Here is a 26,233-nt window from a genome sequence, read left to right as displayed (position 1 = left end):
TGCCGCCTGTGATTCCACAAGGCGATCTCTCCCCTGACTGGAGGTATTTACAGTAGAGTTGTTTTCACAGTGGCTCTTGCTCCTCTCTCCGTGCTGTTTATTTTTCCACAGCGCATTCACAGGGTGCTTGTGGGATTAGATTTCCCTCCTGGTGGAAGCCCCGGTCTGTCAGTCCCTGTCCTGGGACTATAAAGATGTACTTAAAACACTATTGGAAACTCTATTACGGGCCGTAGCTGGCCACGGATAGAGCAGCGAAAGCACATCCCGATTAGCAAGCATTAGTTTGTTTGTTGGCTGTAGGTGGTCTCAGCAGAGGGGAAGTGGGCTTTGAGTTGGGTAATTAATGGGGGTAAAATAGCTGATTGATTTTTGATTGATTGATTGATTTAAACTTAGATGTTACTGCTGTATTGTCTGGGGTGAAGTATTGATTTAGAATGATATACTATATTCTATATTATGACTGATTTATTTATAGACATGTATGGAAATAACTATGTCAATCAATTTTGTGGCAAACCTTTATATAGTTCGTGAAATTAGGGGTATAATTGGTATTCAGAAACCCACATTATTAACACCTTTTCCATACCTGTAAATGTACATGACTTAGGTGTACTTACTTGTTGCTGGCAAAAAACTGTTCTCATAGCACTGTTTATACTCAACACCACTTTATTCCAACAATGGTGAGAATTCGTATTTTAACAGGTTGGCTAATTAGAGTGCCCTCCCGATTTCACCAGAGAGCATGTCACTCTTTTCCCAAAACAGTATTTCTAAACCAGAGCAGTGATGTCAGTTAGAAACCCAATGCGTTTTAATGGCTGTAGAATCGACACCCTCGGTGCTATTTCCGAGTGCTTTACAAGCACTGGGCATTTATGGAGGCCCTGTGCCCTTGGCCCCAGGCTCGTAGAGCAAGTTTGTGGTGCGGAGGCCCCTCTTTACTGTTGGGATAAGGCCCCCCAGTCATGCCTACATCTCTCTGGGACACTGGGACACAGAAATCCCCTCGGGCAGCCTGCAGAATATAGATGGCCTATTTAGGTATGATGGAAGGCGGTCTATGGCCCTTGCTCTCAATGGGAACATTTGCCAATGAGTAAGTAGTATACATAAATCACATTGATGTTATCCAAAGAGTAATGTGACGCTACTGAACTGGAATAAAATTAGCCTTTTCAATTACTTTACCATGGCTATTATGGCTATTCTTTCTGTGGGAAAGAATACCTGAGGTGGGGAATTAATGATGCTATTACATCTTAGCTGTGGCTTTTGCAGAAAGTCTATTCCATCAGACATGATGTGTAGTCTACCATTGTTTGTGTTGTGGCTGATTTAGGTCTTTTGACGTACAGTAGTGGGAGTAGTTTACTGTGTAAATTGTGGGATTCTCCGACCACAGCAGCCTGGTTTTCTACCCTCATCGTCCACTCCTGGTTAAGTCAGTCCTGCGTGATTTGATGCGTGTTGTTATTCATGTTGTAGAATTCTGGGCTATTAATTTTGAGGTAATTCTGGGAAGGGAAAGTTGAGTTGTATTTGTATTCCAGACTCACCAGAACCAGAGTTTCTATTTGTGGTTTTAAGCAGTGGTCCGCCTTCGTGCCAGTATGTCCAAGATACAAACACTGAAAGTGGAATCCGAGGGAAAAGAACAAATTGAATAAGCTCACAAGGGTTTAGTTACACTCCAAATCACTTCTCTTGTGTCCATGTGGTGTGTGATGGTCCAATTGACAATTGTCTATTTATTTTAGTTCAACGAGATGCTTTTTTCTCACAAGTGCGCTCATTTGGTGCGGTTATTAGAAAAGCATAAAATAGTTGTGCAGCTCTTTGGTTGAAAGACCATGACATGTTTCCCTTTTATAACGTAAACATTAACTCAATTTCGTATCGTCATTCAATGCTGTAGTGTCTTAATTTGAAAAGAAAACAACAACAACACAAATAGTTAGATTGGAGATAAGAGATTTCTGCCCGACAGCACCGATGCACAGTGCCGGTAATAAACAGAGGAGAGGTAGTGCTTTGAGTGTTAATTTGGTGGACCTAGTGAGAGAACGAGAAAGTTACCTTTGAACTTGACAGCAGCCAGTCCCCGCAGCCTTGGGGTCCACTACTGCAGATGTGTTTTTCAAGTTGCTGACTGAGGCAAATATACTGTACAGTGTCGCTATGGAGTGGATTCTCATTAAAAGCAGTTGGGATCCATCCCAGTTTAAGATACACAGCGTGTCACCATGTGGGATGCAGATGCTAGCTGGCTGTGGCCACCGTGCACACTTCACTTCACACAGGCTGTCATACCAAACACTGTGACGCACGTGACCTCACCTCAAACACACACACACACACACACACACGCGCACACACACACACACACACACACACACACACACACACACACACACACACACACACACACACACACACACACACACACACACACACACACACCAGCTTCAATGCTCTGCAGGCACACTCATTCGTACACACACACACACACACACACACACACACACACACACACACACACACACACACACACACACACACACACACACACACACACACACACACACACACACAAGGATATGAGTCATAGATGTGTGGTCAAGTCTGCTGAACAGAATTACCAGGGTCAGCAGGCTAATAGAGCTTTCCTTTTATTATTTACAGATGGTACTGTGTCATTCTGCTGTCACATCTACCATAATATAAACCTCTTATCTCCATATTCTAACTGTTTAGTTTTTTTGTAAATTAACTTGATCATACTACCAGCGTTACACCAAGTATCAAAAGTAGCATGCGTTTTGTGCTTGTGCTTGTGCTTGTGCTTGTCGCTACTTTTGATACTTTTGAATTTGAATCCCGAAAAGTAACAGTTTTGGACATGAGCTTTCCACCCATTTGAGACGATAATGATACATTATGCTGGACTCCTTTCCTCAGATCTACTGTACATGCACTGTAACGGAAGCTGGATTGGCTACAGTGTTATTCATTCTCAACTCAAATGCATTTATGTTAGAGAGCCTGATCGATGCCAGATTTTTGCAGACTAAAACTGGCGCTACAAAGACACGTGTAAGAGAGACCTGAAGGCCCTGAACATGGATATGGGCACCTGGGATGCTGCAGCATCAGATCGCACGGCTTGGAGATGGATTGAGGACGGTCTCTCCAAGTTCAGAGAGACGCTTGCCCAGCAGTCTGTGGCGATGAGACTGAGGCAAAATAACGAAGCCCAAAGTCAGACAGACAGTCGATTACGATCATTTGAAAATGGCGTGATCGGCCCCGGTTTCCGATTACGTGATCTGATCAGGTCAACCCTAATCACAATTTTTTTTTCAAGCAGTATCACAATACATGATATTATCAAAAAAAAATTCATGGGTTTTTTATGGTTACTAAGTTACTTAACTTGTACAACCATCTATTCTACAAGATACAACAACTAAAAGAAAAAGTACAATTTTTAGACCAAAATACTAATTGTCTCCACCAGGCCGAAGGCCTAGGGGGAGAGTATGTTTTGCACTCCGTCCGTGTGTCCTTCCGTCCGTGTGAGTGTCCTTCCGTGTGTGTGTCCTTCCGTCCATCCGTTATCAGCTAATCTCTGGCACCGTTGGCCCGATCCATGCCAAACTTTGCACATACACTCCCTGGATGCCAACGACGAACCTCTGCCCCAAATATTTAAATGCGGAGAACAAATTTCACTGCGGTAACGTGTGACTAATCGTACGACTTTGACTTTGACATTCCCTCCCCTTACACTAGGCGGGATCGTGAGGCCAGTGCCAGTCAAATGCGAAAAAGTAGAAGAAAAGGTACTGGGAAACCAGGAAGTACAGCCCCAACCACACTACAGTGTGGCTTCACGATGTAAGAACAGGGAATTATAACCTCCCAAACACCAAAGTAATAAGGGAATTATAACCTCCCAAACACCAAAGTAATAAGAATTATAACCTTCCAAACACCAAAGTAATAAGAATTATAACCTCCCAAACACCAAAGTAATAAGAATTATAACCTCCCAAACACCAAAATAATAAGCGCGTGTGCGCGTGCACATCAGATCCATATGTATATATTAGGGCTGTCAATTAATCACATGATATTTTTAATCTGTTCTAAACTCATCAAACTTAAACAGATCTTTTTCAAGTTTTTAATACTCTTATAAACAGGGGTAGACAAATGCTTGCTTTAACATCATCATCACCTTTATTTATAGTACAATTGAGGGCAAGCCCTCATTTTCAATGTAGCCGAGGTTACAATATAATACAAATCAAAATACTTCCATTAGACATTACATTGTAAAATCAGGGTACATTGCAAAGGAACTTTAAGCAGAACAGCCAGCCAATCAACAAAAATAACTCAATAATTATTGAAACAGGAGAAATCACGGTTAAAATGTTTTGGAGCATTCCTTTGAACTGACCAAAATATGCCAGGGAGCTCAGTTTTAAATCATTTTTTAGTTTAATCCCATGGTGAAAATCCCATTTATCCCGGCATACATGGTGTGCATGGGAGAAAAATAATGCTGAAATCAAACTATACACACACACACACACACAGACAGACAGACAGACAGACACTCCCAGACCCCTTTCTTCCCCCCCTCTCCTCTCCTCCTGTCCTGTCCTGTGACTCCTGTCCACAACTGTACCTGGAAAGGGCTTTGTTTGTGTCTTTCTTATCCATTTTCGGCTCACGGGAGGTTGTTGCTTATAGTTATGGGGGTTGTTGTTGATGTGTTCCTGAAACTACGGAGTGCACCGAGGATCAAACTTTACTGCGTTAATCAAGCATACAAAAAAATTACGCCGTTAAAAGGAATTTGCGTTATTATCACGTTAACTTTGACAGCCTTAATATAAATATTTTGTAATTGCTGTATTAAATTAAATTAAATAAAGTTCTAAAGAAGGTTCCTTGTCTTGGCAAAGGCGGGTTGTGGAGAGAAGAACGAGGTCCCGCATTCTTGGCATACTTTGTGTTAAGGTATAGCACTGCAAATCATAGAATGTTCATTCACTATCATGATGATATCTCTGAAAAGGCATATCGTGGAGTCATTGTATCTCGACGATATTTATCACGATATTACCCACCCCTACTGGCTACTACAGACTAGTAGAACATTTGCAACACCCTGATGCACACCTTGGAAGACCTGAGCTTTCTCAGAAAGAATAGCTTGCTCTGTTCCTTCCTGTAGACCTCGGGCTCCCCCTGTGTTTACTGTCGAAGTGTCCTTGAGCAAGACACAACTTCTCCTGATAAGCAGGTTGGTGGTGCCTTGTATGGCTTCCTCCACCATGAATAGGTGAATGTAAAGCTGAAGAGATGTACATCATTTCACATTGGTACAGTCGCACCTTTTCACACCTGCCAGCTTCCCAGTTTAGGACCATTGAGCTGCTCTGGCAGGGTTGCAGTAAGTCCCCCAACTAGTAGCTATGGAAGGGGGTAGATAGACATGATCTATGCACTTTCCCAACACTCATATTTTCCTAGCCAGTCAAAATATTCAGTTTTACTCAAGCCGTCAAGCGTGTGGCTCTGCTAAGACAGACAGATGGTATAGTGAAAGACAGCACCCACTGCTGGAGACTTGCTTTGAAGCAGAGAGGACAGGGAACGTGACGGAAGAGAAATAAGATTGAATTACACCAGTAACAACAACGACAAAAAATATGATAAGTGAAATATGATGTACTATTGTACAGCGTACAATAGTTTTCTATGCTATTCTATTCTAAGCATACTGTACAAGAGACCCAGGATGTGACAGGATGTGACACTTGTCTGGAAGGTCGTCGGGATCAGGATTCTAACCCACGGCGCACTGTCAGGCTATTGGAGCCTATGTGGACCACTAGACCAGAATCTTTTATCAAGTAATAAAAACAAAAACAATTATTAACAGCTCACAATGTAATGCGTTGTGAGCATGTTGATTAGCTATTTCTTTTTTGCTATTGAAGTATAGGGATTAAGTTGCTAAACCCCCCCAAATGATATTTGTAGGATGTGGTCAGATAATATGTGTAAGATCTCAGTAATGTCATTTCCATGCTGTGACCGTCATGTCCACTATAAATTCTCCACTATAAATTCTTCGTCGGGATGATGTTGCCTCAGCTTTCTCGACCTGGGAGCCCTCTTAAGTAAATATTGCATTTCCAGATGAGCTTGGCGTGTCATTGGACCGGCCAAATCTTGATAACAACGATGGCAGGTGTCCAAAGGTCTCTGCATCTCTTGTACACGAGGAGTTGGAAGATATGGGCCCATAATGTTCATCAAATAACCCTTTCTACCCGTTCCTCGTAAATCTGCTCTTAAAGTGATGTGCTACTTTCATCTGTGTGCATTTTTATGGTTGGAAGAGCGATTTGACTATGCTTTAATCTTAAAGTTTTCTTGAGAGAATTGTGAGTCCGTGTAATTTGAGATTGCTTTATTCCAGATGGTAATTCACAGTTTAATAGGGCTGCTGATATGGTTAAGATTTCTCACCTTATTTTGTTGTAAGGAGTGTGGCATAAGTGTCCTTTTCCTTTGACATAGGTTATAATGGTTTCATAAGCGTTGATAGCTGAGAGAGGGTGATGGAATTGCCTGGATCACAGGATTTAACCCATTAAGGCTACAAATGTCTTCTAAACCGTTTTCTGAAAAACGTATGTTGCTACATCAGTGGTGCTCAAACATTTTCATGTCAAGGACCCACAATTGTGTATTTATTTCCAGATCTCAAATGTTTTGTTCCATGGACCTCCCCAGAAGAAGCAAAGATTTGAGTTACAATGCTTGAAACTACTGTATATATTCAAAGATGTGCACAGCTGTTCGCGATTATAATCTTTTTAGATCTACAAAACTCATAGCGCGGCACGAAGTGACACGCTAGCGCCTCTCAAAAATGACACAGATGCTTTCCCGGTCTTAATAGTTTAAAGACTTTCCATTAGAACCAAAACTGTCGACCGTGATGCTGTGAAGAAAATCAGTCTCATTGAGGACGTAGTAGCATAAGCGCCCGTGCCAGCGGGATTTTAAATAGCTTCTTCTTATTGTTCACTCTGATTCTGTCATTTGGCCGAGGTTGAAGATACCATTTTAATGTCTGTCTCCGAGGCACTCTGAATTCTGGGCCCCGGGGCGGCATACTGTACCACACTGGAGCTTTTTTGGTTCACCCCGATTATCTACATAACAGAACGGATGATGAATGTCAAGTAATGATTGTTTTTCCTAAATGGATATACAGTGGTTTTAAATAGAATGCCAGGACGGAGCTGTTTCACTTGAATGGCCCAGTCCCTAATTGGCCTCCACTGAGACACCGTCGGGTTTGTTTTCACAGTAATTTCTTGGATTGAAGATATTTTGTTCTCACTGTGAAATGTATTTCCCGGGCTTTGGATGTTTGAGCATTGTCATTGTGGGATATCTAGACGCCAGTGTAATGCTGTGTTTTCAGGTTGTGGGAGCGATGTTGACATTTTTTTCTCATGTTTGGTAAACACCACCATTTTTTTTAAGTTATGTGGCAGTGACACAACTTTCAACAGCTTTTGTTTCCCATCTATAAGTGGACCTCTTCAAGGACACGTGAAAATAATATACCAGGCATTAGGCTACGGTTGGTCAGATGCATTCCAGATTTCCTCTACTGTATAACAATATGTCAAAGGGAGACTGTAAACCCGGGCTGGGTCCATTATGTTTACCCTGCATCGCCGATGTGATGATGGATCATTTATGTACAGTATATATACGGCTGCCTCAAACAGCTGCCTCCGCTGGATGGATGCTGGTGATGGAGGAGCCTGGACTAGCCTCTATAGCATCTGCTGTTGTCAGTCCACTGGAGGATATGACCACCATAAACACAGCCCGGGAGACAAAGCACAGACTCGGGACAGAAAAAGCCAATCGGATTGTTGAAATGTGACAGGGTAGCAACCACACATGGCAACTGTTTCCTCTCTCTGGGAACTTGGGATGTTGTTAACAAACTTTTAAACTAGCCAGAAACTGTTTGTGTTTAACTGTAGAGATGAAATAGAGATCATTTCCAGACAAGCTTTTTGTGAATCCCATAACTTTGGAGTCACGATATTTCTGTGATTGGCTACTTTGTTGATATACCATATGAGGATAGACATAACCCGGAGAATTGGTTGTTCTGCTAGCTCACTGTTGGGGTGACCAAACAATGCTGTTTCTATGTTGTTTTATTTACTTATGGAGATATGCCTAAAATAGTGAGTTAATGGTGGTGTAAAAAAAAAGAAAGAAATAAAGTAACTGGGGGCACGTAGAAAATATTGACTTTAACAAAAAATACATAATAATATTGAACAAAGGTGAAGTTCAGGAACACCCAGGCTGTGAATCTTGCTACCATTAAGCAGTACGTCCCCACATTTTAACCCAATGCGAGTCTTCGTTAGCTAAAGCGTGCTTGACACGGACCCACCCTGAGTTGGAACATTACACTAACCCAGAACAAGGTTGAGGGTGCAAAACATACACAGTCAGCTCAGCCACATGCTTCTACTTGTGACTGGTCTGCTCCCCATGCAGCATCCAGCACAAGCCTCTTTCCCACCGCATCTCAAAGTTAATTTACTGTAGGCGGGGATGGAGTTAAAAGCCTGAATGCTGTATCCAACATTCCTGTTAATTTAGGCATGAAGTCATTCTGACCACTCCATTTCTAGTCATATTTGCATTCCTGCTGGGGAACCACAAACCAGGGCCCCCCACATTGTTAAAAGCACTATTATTGCAAGGCTGCGTAACTTATGCCAGTGCTGTCGGGAAGGGATTCTGTGACACATTGCCTGTGCAACTGTATATCTTGACAGCATGCATGTTTAGCATTTAGCTATGATATACTGTAGAAGCATGATCTTTAGCATCGCCACCCACTGACTCCCTGATATTGACTATTGGAGAGATTTGATGAGCCTCTAAATCTTTGAGATAGACGCCTCTGCACACATGCTACTGGGAAAAATGTAATAAGTAACTGCCATTAATTTTGCAATTACTGTGTCAAGGCCGGGTCCCCATAATATTTTTATTATAAAGGTGCACTCAAACCTGAAGATATATTTGTTTCCATTTGCTTCAATTGCTTCACTTTGGTCGCGCAGGTCAGCGTTGGTGTAAAAAGAAAAAAATAAGTCCTTCACTCCAGTCGCTTTCCATGCGAGATCTGTAGCTCTCTTCCCCCTCCCTCGAGTGTAGGATAATATTATTGATTATTGATATATTATTGATATAACAGATATAAAAAGTACGCAGTAATTTAACTTTGGGAGTGTAATCAGACCGACAAATTTTGCACACACACTCCCTGGATGCCAACGATGAACCTCTGCCCCAAACTTTCCAGAACGGCCTGTTATAGCGCCACCAGGAGGCCGCTTTGTGCAAAACAAGTTTTTGCACAGTACACCTACAGATTCTATCCAAACATTGCGCAAATTGGTACACAGTCTCTCTAGAGCCATTCAACGAAACGGGTCTTTCAGATTTCTCAGACTCCATCCTGATTGGTTAAGATTGGCTTCCAAAGTTCACAGGAGTGCTCAGTTTCAAACAAAATGCTGCAAATCATGAACACATCGCGTGATTTCTGTGAAATTGTGCATGCACATTCCCACTAGGCCGAGGAAGAAATGCCACATGAACAATTTCAACTCAGCCTCAAGGTGGCGCTATAACTGGCCGAAAAGTGTTTTTACCTCTAACTGCACGGATCTGTGGATAACTTTGTATGCCAACTCCCTAGTTTACTTTTGTTGCCCTTTTATCCAACCACCAGATGAAGGCAAGCTGCAATGTCCTACATTCCTATCCTGGTGGAGACCTGTGCCCAGAAGGGCACTTTTTCTAGTTGTCTTTGCAAAGGGTTTGTATATTATTTTTCCAACTTTGCTTAGTTAAGTTAAGTTGCAGCTGGATGGATAAAACCAAACAGCCAAAACATTTCAACATCAACGCTGATTGTCTGTCAGGAGTCAGGACACGATGGGCGGGGAATGGGCGGGGGAAGTGAAGTTTGTTTCAGTTGGATTTTCCCAGTTGGGGGCGAAGATACCAGGCGACCATTTGCTTCGTTCACGTTGGCCCGTTCGCCTCGTTCACACGGCATCGTCTTTGCATGTAATCATACCACTCAAACTATTCTGTGGTGGTCTGTAGCAGAGATGCCAACATCGGCAAATAAGTATCCACAAAAATTTTTTGAGGGGTGGGGGGAACTCCCCAAACAGGGGGTCTGGAGGTGGGGGGTGGGTGGAGCTTCGCCCCAGATCAGTCTCTATCCTTTTAATACTCTATAGTCCTCTTCCAGAAACCTTTTAACATTTCCTGTGTTCTGGTGAATTTTGGGAGTTTTATCAGACTTGCTTTACTAGCATTGGAAAATGACTGGTACAGTTTCTAACCTGATTCCGCCAGATGGTGCACGGCAGTAGTGAGTTCCTCCTCCTGCCTCCATCTGGACTCTCGGGCAGAGACAATGTATCCCGAACCAGTGGATTTCAGACCGATCAGCGGCACCTAGAGGCGAGAGTATTGAAGCTGTGCCACAGCGCACATAGCCTGGGGTCCACCTACTGTGGCATAGGCAGCTCCCGGCAGGATCCGCCGGGAGAATCTAGATGCAGCTGCGCGACAGAGAAAGAGGAGTGTGTGTGTACGTGTGTGTGTGTCAATTTAACAAAGGTGCAGACGATCAGAAATCAGCAGTGATTGACGTGTGCACGTATGCACGTGTTCAATACATATGCCGTATTGAATTGGACTCTGACCCAGACTTTTCTCCTTGGAAATAAAAACGTCTGGGTTTCCGAGGCTACAACGCACATGTAAACACAACCTAACAAGACTACAACTCAAAATTATTATGGAGATATCAGATTTTTTCCTCGCTGGTTTGGGTTCATCGTTTCTGCTTGAGAGAGACCAGGTTGAGGTAGGCCAAAAAGTAGGCCTACATAAATTGATTTGATGACAAATGTAAGACCCATCTTTAATACTAACCATTCATTATTAAGTGGACATCTCTGTATGACTGCATGCACTGCCTGGGGGCCGTCCTCACCCAGAAACATTTTAACATAGTAGGTTGAAGGTCTGTCTTCTGGTGAATTGTGGGAGTTTACTACCAAATCCAGGAGAAATCCAGGAGCCCTGGTTTGTAGGCTTATGCAATGCTCCATTCTCAGAGAGATTCTGTAGAGTTGGTTAAACGTCAGGGCTCAGTCAGCACACATTGCAGTGCATTTACTGTATACTGTCCTGCAGGTGTGCACCTCTAGCTGCCCGGCTAGTTTAAGATTCAGATTAAGGCTTGGAGTTTATATGCCTGGTTATGTTTTGCAAGATGGAAGAAATCCACAGTGACAAGTGCCACTAGCAATAATAAGTGAGTTTCATTTTGTTTCTATCAGTGAGTGAATGCCGGTTCCAGTGTGCGGGGAAAACACTGTTGAGATTTACTTTAAGAATAATGTTATTTTCAGCATTCCCCTGTTGACTCTGAGTCGACTCCACTATCCTGACACGCCTAACCATTTCCAGATGAAGGTATACGCTTTAAGTGACAAGTTTAAAATTCTAGTATAGGCCTACTGTAGCTCCACTGAAAACAGTGGTGTTTGTCTTCTCCAGATGGCATAAACCACCCACAGAGAAAAGGTGAAAATAAAGACAGTAACGATGTGGCCCCTGACAAAAAAAAAGAAAAAGAAATGACTTGGAAAAAGCCAAAGTACAGTATCCCTGAAAAAGGAAAAAAGTATCCTTCAGCCCCTCGCTGGGCTCGAGTGTTCATCTCCGTTCCAAAGCCGGGATTTGAGCAGGGGTTTCTCTGCAAGGAACAGCTAAGTCTCCCATGTCCTTGGCTGTGCTCATGTGTTCTGACACCTCCGACACCCCGTTTTGACGGGCCGGGGTCACAGTAGCGGTCACCTCTTGTCAGGGACAGCCCTGAGGGCATTAAGATCCGACTGTTTCAGGGGGAGGACAGATCAGGATGTCTGTGATTTGTATGGCATGCCAGACTAATGCTGAAAAGTTTGTCTTGACAGTTGACGATTTAAAGGGCGCAACTGTCCACATTACTAGATATCAAATTATTGCCTTAGCTCTCTAATGCTTCTTGGATTGTAGAACCCGAAGCTGCTTTGGGCCTTGCCGCCTTACCATATCTAAGGAGTGGTAATCCTACATATGGGGTGTACCCCCCCTCGTTAAAAAGTTCATGGTCATAATATGACATCAATTACTCGGATTGTTAATAAATTATGTCCCACTTTCCCCTCTGACACTAATATGTAGTGATTCAGAGGTTTTCCCAGGCAAATGACTACAGATAACCTCTTAACCTGTCAAAATCTTTATGCGGTGGAGGATTACTTTACTCACTTTTTTTTCCTGGATTCTAGCTGAACTGATAGCTGTGATAATTGTGTTATTTTAGGTCAAGGGATTTATGTTGAAAATTGATATGGGAAAGAAAGATTTATGCCACGTAACCGATAGCCTTCCTAGAATGCCATGAGCAGCAAGCCTCCCCCTTCTTTTCTTCCTGTGGTGTACTTACTGAAGCCAGTCAAAATATTAAGAAAAGTGCTTTATAGTATACTGCAGTGGGTGTATTATTAGGCACTTTATTTAATGATACAATTATACTCAGTGATAATTTAACCATCTTGTAACCCTGTAACATGTTTGACTGTGTGTATGATTCTGGCTCACCAAAAACACAGGACAGCCTTAGCATGTTGCTCATTCTCCCTCTCAGTGGCTTGTGCAAACAGAAACTCACATGATCACATCTCTGTTAGTCTTATTTGGGAATTGGGATACTGTTTATTTTCACTGTTGATACCATGCTTTCCCACAAATAAAACTATGCTTTCTGTTTATTTGTTTTCCTCGCCCGCTACTGTAGTTAAGGCACTTTGATTTTCAGCATAGTTTTTACTATGAACTTCCTGTTTGTAATTCAACTCTTTGTAGCTGTTGAGAAAGTGAGAAAAATGTTATATTTGGTGGGAAGCCATTCTTTTCCAACTACCTACTGTGTGGATAGGCCTGTCTGGTACGGCCCTGTCCTGGTTTTCCTCCTACCTATCAAACAAAAGTTACTTTGTCAATCTAGCCGAGTTTGACTCAGACAAGCACGACATCAGTTCTGGTATTCCACAGGGCTCGATTCTTGGCCCTCTGCTTTTCTCCTTGTACATACTGCCATTGGGCAAACGTATTACCAATCACGGAGTCAATTTTCATTTCTATGCTGATGATACCCAACTATATATCTCTGTGGCTCCAGATGATCCCTGTGCTTTAGACCCGCTGTTGACCTGTCTGTCTATCATCAAATGTTGGATGAGTGAGAACTTTCTCAAGCTAAATGAGGATAAGACAGAAGTTCTCATAATCGGTTCTAGTGAGCAGAAAGAATCAATAATAAGCAGACTTGGCAACCTGACTGTAGAAAGTAGCAGTACAGTAAAGAACCTGGGGGTTATTATTGATTCTGAATTGAATTTTACCAAGATTGCCTTTTTTCACCTTAGAAATATTGCACGAATCAGAGCCTATTTGTCCTTGGACGATGCAAAAACGCTAATCCACGCCTTTGTTTTTTCTCGGCTTGATTACTGCAATGCACTTTTTTCAGGACTGCCTAAGAAAACAACTGACAGATTACAACTTGTCCAAAATGCAGCAGCCAGAGTTTTAACTAGAACTAAGATGAGAGAACATATTACTCCAGTTTTGGCATCACTGCACTGGCTTCCGGTTGTTTTTAGGATTGATTTTAAAATTATTTTACTTGTCTATAAAGCTCTCAATGGTCTCGCACCTTCCTACCTACATGACTGCCTGCCTAAATATGTCCCAAACCGCCCCCTAAGGTCTTCCACTGCTGGCCTGCTCGCTTTGCCTAAAAAATGGCAACAAAAAAATACGGGGAAGCAGCTTTTTGCTTCTACGGGCCGTCGGCATGGAACAAGCTCCCACTGTACCTTCGTCAGGCAGCCTCTGTAGACATTTTTAAAGCTCAGCTCAAGACCCACTTCTACAACATTGCTTTTAATTGATCTTTGATTTTTTGTTATTCATGTCCTCACTGTATTGCATTACTGCTTGTTTTTTAATGTCGTTGCCTTGCTTTTCTTTTATTCTCCATTGTTCTGTAAAGCACGTTGAGCTGCATTTCATGTCATGAAAGGTGCTATACAAAAAAAAGTTTTTTTTAAATTATTATTATTATTATGATTATTATGGATGAGTGTGCCGTGTCAGAGCAGTGCAACTGAGATTTCTGAAATAGAGAAACCCACATAGCAAGACAGCATGTTGCTTCAGTATCCCAGATATCAGAATATGCCAGGCACCTTATCTGGGCTTATTCTTGTAGCGTATCTGGGTTATCCAACAGAGCATAAACAGAATAGGCTATGCAAGGATCCGGAATATTAAGAGGATATTATTATGCATGTAAACAGAACCAAGGACATGTGGATTACCTTTTGCTGTACTGTAGCACCATTCCACACACTGAGCACAGAACAGCATTTGCCTGCAGTTTTGTCAATTTTCTTTTCTTTTTTAATGTATGTATTTGTTTTTCTCTGTGCCCCTAGTTTACCCATCCTTCTCTCATGACCTGGTTTCCTATTTAGGAGGAGGTGCTCTGTATTTAGTTGGTACTGTATTTTGACTAGGGTTACACTGAGCTGCAGTGGGTGGGTGTGAGCCTGCCTCCAGTCTCTTGAGAACAGCCCGCTTCTCTCCCCTTATCTTCTCCACTTCGCTGCAGCATCCCTCTCTGAGCCTCTCCCTCTTTTCTTCCCTCGGTCTCTCCATCTTCATGTCCCCCTCCCCTCATATGTCCATCTCCTCTCATTGCTCTCTATTTCTCCCCGTTTGACTCTCTCTTTCTCAGCCCATCTCCCTCTCCATCTATCCCTTGATTCTTCAGAACGTCTCTCCCTCTATCATCGATCTCCTTTTCTCATCCTCCCTCATCTCCCTGTCATCATCTCTTTCTCGCTCTTTTTCCAGTCCTCCCTCTCATCTCTCCCTTTTGCATTCTCTGTCCTCAGCCTAGTGACTTATTGCTACTCCAGGACAGCTAAGCCCAAGGAGTTCACTGCAATCTGTTGCAAAACCCTTTTTTATGACTGTCTACACATCTTATTCACATTTGTTGATGGGATTTATCTTTAGAGTTATATTCAGCACTTAGAGACCACACGTAAAGCTGGGTAGCTACAGAAAGCTTAGTAATAATAATACCTCACCCGGGGTCAGGAAGAGATTGTTTGTGATGGTTTAACGGCTAGGAAATGGAGGGCTTCGTGTGAATGACGCATTTGGGGGCACTGTGAAGCCACAACTCTCTGGAACACGTCTGAGCAGACAGGAAAGCAAGAAGATTGGCGGCTGTCCAATCAAAGGATTTGAAAGAAATGCTAATGCCCAATTCCACCTGCTTGTATCCTTGTCAAATTGAGGGCTTCATATACTTTGTTGCGCGCAGTGTCGTCTACCGAAAATATCCGATCTACAAGCTCAAAGTGTCTTGCTGCGACGCGTTGTGGGCTTGTAGATAGAGCTCTTTTCGGTAAGTGACACCGTGCACCGGTGCCTGGCCAAGTATAAATCCAGCTTGAGCCATCACAGAGGTCTTGGCATCCGTATACAGTCACTGTGGTCCCAGTGGAGCGGTTGAAAGGTTCGGGTTGGTCCAAGACGGGCCCTAGTGGGACCGCTGCCAGTCCTGGAACACCTGGTAACACATCCAGCTGCTTTTTATGGCTTGTTGGGTTGAATTTATGGACTGCTGATTTGAGTGTTCTATACTCACTGTAGCTACGTTTCCTGTTATTCACAGACACCAATGAAGCCTAACAGAAAACTCTCCACCCCCAGAGGATTAGCCAGGAAAACTCTACGACGTGTTCTCTAACCGTGCCAAGAATATGACTCCTGGAGAGGACCCAGGCCTCCACTAATTGGTTGTTGTATTATTTTAGTTAATTATGATGGAGTCTATGCAGTTTGGGCGAGCAGGTGAAGCTAAGCCGAGCTTTGTAAATGTACAGTACTGTATGTTCCTGTGTTTTATTACTGTAACCTCTGCTGTGTCCTTCTCCACTTGCATACAGCTGTACTTTGTACAGCTTTGACAAATGGTCTCAACAGATCAACACCTGAAGAGTGTTTCACTGTTTAAGCCAAACACTCAGCACTTCCTTGTTAAATCTGTACTTATGGCGTTAGATGACACTTTTATCGAGAGGGAGTTCCGGCATGTGCAAGTTGCAACAGTTGAGTTAAAGACCTGGAGGCGTGATCATGATCACGCCTCCAGGTCTTTAGTTTACTCAAGTTAGGTAATAAGACCTGGTACTTAAGACACGCAAAATACAGCCCATAGTCCCATTGGGACATTGCTGTTCCTTGGAGTGGTTGCACCACTCATAAAACCAAATGTAGGAAACAAAAACTAACCCACTAATGTGTCCTGACCCACTGTTTGGGAAACAGTACTATATAACACCTGGGGAGCAGTTTGTGATAAGCGCCTTGCTCAAAGACACTTACCGGGGACCTTCTGATTCCCAGACGTCCTCTCCACCCATTCAGCTATTGGCCACCTCTGGCATGTCCTTCTTGAATATGTACATTTTGCTGTAACTTTCAACTTCAAGAGTCCAATGTATTCCTTCCTCTCTGTGACAGAGCCCAGGCTGCGATGACTACCTCGGCTCGGGCAAGGTGATGGACAAGTGTGGCGTGTGTGGCGGGGACAACACAGCCTGCCGGCTGGTCTCTGGCCTCTTCCAGCAGCACAGCCTGTCCAAGGTGGGCTACCACAAGATAGTGGAGATCCCAGAGGGAGCCACCAAGATCAACGTCACTGAGATGGTGAAGAGCCGCAACTACCTAGGTGAGATGTCAACACTCTCCTCATTTAGACCTGAGACTGTAGTTCTCAAACTTTTTCGTGCCAAGGACCCCCAGAATGTTTTGGAATGTATTTGGACCTCCATCTGAAAGTGTTTTGTGCCAGCCAGGGATATACCCGGAAAAGGTTTGTGTTAAAAAAATCTAAATGATTCAGAATAAAAATATTTCTCTGTACTAAACCAATGTTCTAAATCCTAAGAGCCAATCTAAAATGACACAGATGCTTTCCCTGATTGCATGGATTAATGTAGATTAGTTTATTTGGGTGCACAGTAATAAATAACAGTAATATATAACACAGAAAGATAAATAACAAACAAACAGCGTCTGTGTCTGTCTGTGATGATAGAAAAGGTATAACAGAATGTAATAAAAAATAGGGTAAGCCAAATAGCATGGCCCTGATATTCATCCAATCATATCATGTTACCATTGTATCACAGTTACAGTCAGCATTAGAGGAGTTCAATTACCTTCCAGGCTTACAGTTACCATGAACCACCTGTCCTGGATCAAATCAATTACCTTCCAGGCTTACAGTTACCATAAACCACCTGTCCTGGATCAAATCAATGACCTTCCAGGCTTACAGTTGCCATAAACCACCTGTCCTGGATCAAATCAATTACCTTCCAGGCTTACAGTTACCATAAACCACCTGTCCTGGATCAAATCAATTACCTTCCAGGCTTACAGTTAGCATAAACCACCTATCCTGGATCAAATCAATTACCTTCCAGGCTTACAGTTACCATAAACCACCTGTCCTGGATCAAATCAATTACCGTCCAGGCTTACAGTTACCATAAACCACCTGTCCTGGATCAAATCAATGACCTTCCAGGCTTACAGTTACCATAAACCACCTGTCCTGGATCAAAACTCACCAAGGACAAGCAGAGCTTTACATCAAACCATGCAGTGCTTCACACTGGAATTCACATTTCATGTCAGCAGCTAGCCAATCATGATGGAATATGACAAATCTGAAAGATACTGGCTGCGTTCGAATTAATTCCCTATGCCCCATATAGTGCACTACTTTGGGGTTCCGCCATTTTGTTATAGTGTCCAAATATGTAGTGACCATTTTTGCACCCTAATGCAGTGGACTGAAGTATCCCACAATGCACCGGGAATTGTAGGGACCATCCGATGGTCACTACAAAAACACAGCGAAGCAAATCTGCCCCATAATGCATTGCGCAAGCTCGCTCTTGAGCGCACATGCACGCGTTTGCGCATGTGCGCTGCTTCTGCATGCATGCGATCCAACCATAGAGTATTAGGGCTCCAACTCAGAAGAGGCAGAAGTTGAACCAGCTAAATAAATCAACACAAATGTACTTTTTAAACGTTCGTTTTCCCCTCTCTTTTTTCCCTTGGCGGATCTCGAAGCTACAGATCTCGAGACAAATGATCTGTGCATTTATTTGCAATTGTTTTATTTTATTTATAATAAAACTTTTTTTTTTAATGTTCTGTTTATTATTTTTTGTTTTATTTACAAATATGGAAATAAATTGAGAAATATTAATTGAGTGACAAATAAATTGAGTGACAAATACAAAAAAAACTAAAACACACACAATAACAAAACACAAACTCCAAATCAAGACAACCAAAGAACATTCAAAACAAAAAACAATAAAAACAATATATAAAATATATATATAAAAAAATTAAATAAAGCTCCAATATAGTCAATATACATAGCAGATCATGGTCACAAACATCATCCAGACAAGACAGGTTGGCCAGTCAGGCGACAGTTATTCAGGTTCAATCGGGGGCACAAGTTTAAGGCGGTCAACATGAGATAGAAAAGGCACAATTTAGTCAATATACAAAGCAGATCACGGTCACAAACATCATCCAGACAAGACAGGTTGGCCAGTCAGGCGACAGTCAATCAGGTTCAATCGGGGGCACAAGTGTAAGGCGGTCAACATGAGACAGAAAAGGCTGCCATGTTTTACTGAATTTGGAGATTGAGCCACGCAATGTATATTTAATTTTTTCCAATTTTAAAAAATACAGTATGTCAGATATCCAACGGGAATGTGAAGGGGGGTATGTTTTTTTCCAATGCATGAGAATAAGACGTCTTGCCAGAAGCGTCACAAAAGCGACAAGGTCAGATTGATATTTAGGCAGGGGGATAGTATCAGGAAGGACGCCAAATAGGGAAATAATAGGGGATGGCTCTATGGGAAACTGTAACACATCTGAAATAGTATCAAATATAGCTGACCAAAAAGACTGTAAGGCTGGACAGGTCCAAAACATATGAAGATGATTAGCTGGAGCCTGGTGGCATCTATCGCACGTTGGATCAACACTATCATAAATCCTGGCTAACCGAACCTTGGTCCAGTACACCTGGTGGAGACATTGCAACACCCCATGTTTAGCACATATTGATGAAGAATGAACACGACCCATAATGGCCTCCCAGGTTTCATCAGAAATGTCTTCCTCCAGGTCCTGGGCCCAAATATTCTTATAGGCAGTGGTTGAGGGTAAATGAAGGTCAAATAATGAGGTATAGGGTGACGATATCTTTCCCTTAAGACTAAGAGGAGACGACGCTATAATTATGTCTATAGGTGAATTAGGTGGAATAGTCGGGAAACTAGTACATTTTTGGCGAACAATATCACGGACTTGCAAGTAACGGAAAAAGTGGGTTCTGGGTAGCTTATACTTAGTATTACTAATCTGATTCATTGTATTACCTGCAGGCCCAGCACATTGCTGTAGAATATATTTGCGAGATTCTTTATCACAAACTTAGGCTAAATACATGCATGTGAGACACATTAAAGGTATATTCAGTGATTTCACTCAAAAAACCTTAGGTTTCGTTTTTGGCTGTGGGACCCAGCCTTTCGTCCAATCAGGATAGAGAGTCAAAAACTAAACCTAAGGTTTTTTTACCCCCAGGGGTTAACTGGGGACAGGGAGGAACTCCTTATATGGCCCGCACACTCTATAGTAGGGAGGATTATCACAACAAAACAAAAAAATAAGTGATATTTGAATTAAGTGAAATCACTGAATATACCTTTAATTGTGTCCGAACATATGTTTCATTAATATTAATTAATTCCTGCCATGAAAAAATATATGTTATCTATAACATTATTTAATTGAATTGCGATAAATGCATTAAAACTTCATTAGGCGGCGGCCTATAGATAGTAATTTATTGGACTGCTGTTTAACTCCAAACGTCCGTATCGTGAGCAGAGCTTGTAGATCGGCTACTTTTGGTTATTCTTTACCAAAAGATCTACAAGCTCACAACACGGACGTCGCATTGCTTATAGATCGGCTATTTTTGCCTTACCCCCCCCCCCCCCCCCAGGATTAGCAGGGGTTCATGTGGTTAATCATGCTGCTGATATTTTCATATTGTCAAGGTGGTGCACTGTTTTCATATTGCTGGATAACGAAGATAATATTAATGTATTGATAATAATCATAGGCCTGTTATTTTAAAAGAATAACCTTTTTATCATAGACATATAGGCCTAAATGCCTGCAATCTATTTTTTCTTTATTCATCCATGAATTTAAAAATAATTTAACACACTGTCCTTGCAGGGAGGTGACAGCCTGCAGTCACTTATTTGATACAGTCTGTTCCTAGCGAAAATTCAGCAGCAGCGTTTTGACCTACAGTCTATGGTTTTGACTGGTTTCTTGTAGTTAGTTGATTCTTCATATATCCAAATGAGTGAAACGGCCGGGATGATTTGTTTATTTTTCAAACAGTTCTTTATGAGGCGATCTGAAAAAACCCTATGGTGATTACAATGCAAATAAAAAGTACTGTCCAAAAATGAGTTTTGCAAAAATCGGCCTCCTGGCTGCAACATTCGGTGCCATCCAGAGAGTGCAGTGTGTGCACAGTTTGGCACCGACCGGGCCAACAGTGCCGGAGATTAGCAGCTCACAGACGGACAGATGGACACCCGTCAAAACATAGTATGTGCCATGCCTTTTGGCCTGGCAGAGGCAACAAACACAGACACTGACAAGATTATAGAATACAGCAGTTGTATACAAGCTCATATAAAGCTCATATGCTCAGCAGATATACAAGCTCATAGCACATCACTTTGTGCTGCACTATGAGCTTGTAGATATACTGTATGCTATATTTTGAAAAAAATTGCAAATCTTGAATATATATATACTAGAATTTCGCGGCCGCCTTGCGGCCGCTCATCCCAGAGTTACGTTGCTGCGCACTATGGGAAGAAAGAAATTGCGGGAGTTGACTCCACATGTAGTGACGGATGGGTTATTAGTTATTATTATGTGTTCTTATTAGTGTAGTGTAGTCAACACGTTATGGCTCATACACACTGGCCAGTATTTGCTCCGATTATGCTGTCGGGGAGCATTTTTGGCGCTGGCCGACAAAACCGCTGATCTGACGTTAAGCGGTGCCCAAAAGGTAGATCAGGATCTACCAGTATAGATCACAAAGGCTTTGCAGGTAGACCACATGACATGGCCCTAAAAATATATATAATTTTAATATAAAAAAAAGATTTTTGCATCTGCCGCTTGAGATGACCTGAGATGACTTGATTGATTGACATCAAAAAGGGCCTGTCAGCTGAATCACACAATGCAATACTTGTTGTTGCGTACAATCATCAGTAGCAAAGTCAAATACCAAAAATTAAAACCCTACCATTTCCATTTCCCCCCCTCTATTTCCCATTCCATGTGCGTTTGTGTTATATTTGCTCTGGCCTCTGTACTACTGCCACCTACCGTCCATTTATTGTATTACACAGTGGTGTGTTTCGATGTGCAGGGCGTTGCTGAAAATGAGCACCTGTGCTCAGCTACTTCCCTGGGTAAATAAAGAATAAAAGCTGAGTGGTGCAACTACACATTTATTGTTATAGTTACTGTACACAAAAAAAACGACGCAGCATTGTGTTGCTACGTGCTAGGCACGCATTGTGCAGGCACGCGCATTGTACACACACGCGCAAATTTCACGCATGCGCACACCACTCGTGCTCATGATACATGATACACACGGACATTACTGGTTGTAGGAGTGGTTGCACCACTCAAAAAATGAAAGGTACCTTTCAAAAGCTATAGAAGTCAGCCTGGTACAGACGAACGGGACACCACTGTATGTAGCCTATGAAAGGCTCCTCAATTACATTTTGTAACTATTGTCAGCAATGGGATGATAGTTTTATTTGGTGGGTAGAAAGTAGCTCTGAAGTAAAAAAAAGTGTGGCCAGCCCTGGTATAGATGATTATATATATATATTCATTCCGTGGGTAAATCCCTGTAGGCTACCCACATATTGGTAGCCTATATTAGCCCAATATTGGCGTTACGCATTTCACTTGAATAATGTTGTGTGCGCATGTGCGCGTGCGGAGAAAGACAGTTATTTAATGAAACTCAAGATTATAACGTCCTGTCTCGCTGCCGCGGCGCCGCCGTGTATAGACTGCATGGCTATTCCTGTGTGTGTGTGTGTGTGTGTGTGTGTGGCGTGGCGAGAGAGAGAGAGAGAGAGGCGTGGCGAGAGAGAGAGTTTGTGGCTTCCAGGCGTGCGTGTGTGTGTGTGCAAGCCAGGCGTGCGTGTGCGTGTGTGTGCAGGCGTGTGTACTCGGCAGTTGGCTGGCAGGCGAAAATAGCCAAAGCGATCCGTGTAATCGTAATATTTAGGCACAAACCAACTACTGACAAAGAACAATGTTGATGTAACTAAGAGATTTGCTGAGTGAGTTATATTTTAAATACAGAGATTTAGAAGGAATAAGCAAATAGTTGGGGGCACGGTGGCACAGTTGGTAGTGCTGTCGCCTCACAGCTAGAAGGTCCTGGGTTCGATTCCCGCTCGGGGCGCTGGCGGCGTGTTTCCTCCTCCGCGTCATCAGTGCCCATACCCGAAGGCGGGGTTGGCGAAAGGGCCTTTCTGTGTGGAGTTTGCATGTTCTCCCCGTGTCCCCTAGGGTAGGTACCCTCACAAAAATATGCAGTAATCCTGGTCTCTAAACTACCTCCCCCTGGCCAGCCGGGACGCCTGATGGAGGGGAAAGGAACTGGTTGGAATAACGTGCTCCTTCCACGCGCTACGTCCAACCAGGGAAACTCCCCTCTGTCAGGTGTAAAGGAGCAACTTGGACACTCAAGCATGAAGGAAGCATGAGTTAAGTCCGTTGCTCTCCCTAGGTTGGCGGAGGGTGTGTAGAGCCCAGGATCACATCACAGGATGATTGACACAGGGGTGAAAAATGGGTTACAAAATCGTGGGACAAAAAAAAAGAAAAAAAAAAAAAAAGAAAGGAATAAGCAAAATCGTGAGGCTACAATTCCTCTCCTTTTCTCTTCTCCTGCGGGAGATCAGATTCTGAGAGCTAGTGTGGGCCTATTAGAAGACAGGGCAGTGTTGCCAGGTTCGCGAATTGTAAGCGAGTTGTAGTGTGTGTAAGTAGCGTAGTTAAAGGCCTTGTTTCTGGGCCTGTTGGGGCAACAGCATAGGCAACAGTGGTTAGTGTTCCGTGTAGGGGGGTGTGGGTGCTTGGGGCGATAATGTTTGTAGTAAACAGAGTTGGGGTCCGTTACTCATAAAAGTAAGGTACTACATATTACATATTACTTTTGAAAAAAGTAATGCCTTACATTACTTTATTACTCCCTGGAGAAAGTAACTAGTTACATTACTCGTTACATTACTTTTGCGTTACTCCATAAAATCGCATGTCGCATTGTCACATAATTTACCACTTAACAAATCTTTATAATCCTAATAAGGAGGACATACACAACATCTTTCTTTATGCTCTTTACCAGGTTGTGGAGGAATAAAACAAAATGGGCCTTTCCAAAACGGTCTAGTGCAGTGGTTCTCTTGACCTTGTAAAACTTTTTCTATGCAAACTTCTAATCAATTCTTCAATCAATCAAATCAAATATATTCAAATAAAAATAATGAGACTGAGAGAAATCAGTAGCCTATATGTTCACAGTGCTTTAGGATCCCTTTCTTTATGATGTGGAGTTCCCTGCTCCATGCTCATTAAATGTAGTTTTTCATGTCGGCATATTTGGTTTATTCATCTCTGCATTAACTAACTAGTGATTGTGACTCTGAGAGCACATACATTCTACAACAAACAAGACCCTCCCAGCTGGCAGTGTTGCCAGGTTTTGGAAGAGAAACAAGCAGCCATGTCTATGAAAACAAGCCCAAAAGAAGCCTGACTAGGCTATTATAACACAAGCCCAAAGTCGCTTATAATAAGCGACATGGCAACACCCCAACTGCTCCGTCTCTGTGACAGTGGGAGACTGGCTTGCTGTGAGCAGTGCTGCTGCGGAGATTTTAATACCGAAACGACGTGAATTTGACATGTTCTAGTCCGTGACTCCAGCGCACCATTACTGTTCATGTTCAACTCATCTCCGTTGTGTGCATTAGTCCAAAGCAACACTGCTGAAAGCAGCCACATGACGCAATTAAGTAACGAGTAACTGCAGCACTAAAGCGACCAGTAACTGTAGTGTGATTATCAATTTTGGAGGAGTAGTGTCGTTATATTACTCGCTACCGACCAAAGTAGTGTCGTTACAGTAACGAGATTTTCCGTTACTCGTTACACCCAACTCTGGTAGTAAACAAATGCATTGCCGCCGTGAGTGTGGACGGGAGGCATCTTTGGTGGCACTGCAATGAGCATTTTTTGGCGGGTGGTGTTGAGTGTTGGCGATGGGTGCGATAGGAGGAGATAGCGTTGCAACACTGCAAAGGGTAACTGTGTGACGTCACTGCCCGTGTGAGTGTGTGTGAGTGTAGTGTGTAAGATGGTGTTGTGGGTGTGTGTAGCTGTTGTGGCTTTGGGTTTCTTGCCATGTGTTGGGTACAACTTCTCACTTGTTAATATAGATATATGTTTTTTTGTTTTGTTTTTTTACATTTTAACATTTAATTCAAATCTTTGCTTCTGGAGGTCCCTGGCACAAAATATTTTTGAGATGGCGTGGGGGGGGGGGGGGTCCTTGACATGAAAGCATTTGAGAACCACGTGGCTGGCATACAGGACTAGTATGCGTTATTCTGCATTTACTGTATTCCCCAAGTCACAGCAGTGCGCCAGCGCAACAGGCCACACTCGTGAAACGGACTAGATTTTTCTAATTAGAAGGCAGATCAACCCCGGAGGGCGTCCGTCCGCCTTCTCTAGCGTGCATGGCGGGTATTATCCACAGCCGCTGTGGTGCCCTCCCAATGAAGTGCTCCTCTACAGATAATTGGTGTCTTTAATAGCAGGCGAAGAGCGGCGGCGACACAGTAGCTGTTTATTTTCAGTAGTGACTGGTTGGAATGTCAGTGTTTTGTTGTCGGAGGCTAGAGACATTGGTTTAATGAGAGCCATGCCACGTCTCAGCAGTAGGTTTTTGAGGGACAGAGCAGACACGGCCCCCAGAGGTTCCCTGAACCCTCCCCTCCTCCTCCTCCCCCCTCGGGGGAAAGTGTATAAACAAGCTTTCATTAGAGGACCATGGCCCTTCAGCCTCCTCAGCCTTTTTAATTAAGGTGAGGAATTTCACCGCTTCCTCAAGGAAAAAAGAAAAGAAAAGGGAGAAGACGGGAACACTAAAGATGGATCTCTCTCTCTCTCTCTCTCTCTCTCTCTGTCGCTTTCATTCTGTCTCGCTTTCATTCTGTCTTTCTCTTTGCTGTGGCTGCTTTTCAAGTGTAAACTGGGTTGCAAAGTGCACTCTTACACTCAGACTCACTGACTGTCATATACTCAAGTACCCCCCTCTCCACGCACGCACGCACGCACGCACGCACGCACGCACTCACGCACGCACGCACGCACGCACGCTCACGCACGCACGCACACACACACACACACACACACACACAGAGACACACGCTCACGCGCACTGCGCCGCACACAATGAATGCATAAGTGGAAATGTATGCATAGATAGACAATAGTTCCTTTCAGCGAGTGAGTGCTGGAGGAACGTATTATAACAGCTTGTAGAGGAAATTAAGACCTCAGTTCCAACAGAAACGTGACACAATAATTGTTGGAATAAAAATATATCACATTTCTTTGTAAAATAGGCCTACTGTAATTGTGGTCGTGACGTGAAAAT

At 43.0% G+C, this 26,233-nt stretch overlaps 1 protein-coding gene across 2 annotated transcripts in view; it reads left to right on the top strand.

The window, feature by feature from the left end:
* thsd4 (thrombospondin type 1 domain containing 4) overlaps nt 1-26,233 on the top strand; it is an 82,904-nt gene that overhangs the window by 43,545 nt on the left and 13,126 nt on the right. For both annotated transcript variants that reach the window (XM_083794343.1, XM_083794342.1), the window contains exon 8: nt 16,837-17,044. In XM_083794343.1, the coding sequence (XP_083650469.1) occupies nt 16,837-17,044 (208 nt within the window). The remainder of the gene's footprint in view (nt 1-16,836; nt 17,045-26,233) is intronic.

The sequence above is a fragment of the Protomyctophum parallelum genome (genome assembly GCF_964188405.1).
Source record: "Protomyctophum parallelum genome assembly, chromosome: 2".
Taxonomy (NCBI): Eukaryota; Metazoa; Chordata; class Actinopteri; order Myctophiformes; family Myctophidae; genus Protomyctophum; species Protomyctophum parallelum.
This window is presented reverse-complemented; position numbering and strand designations above follow the sequence as displayed.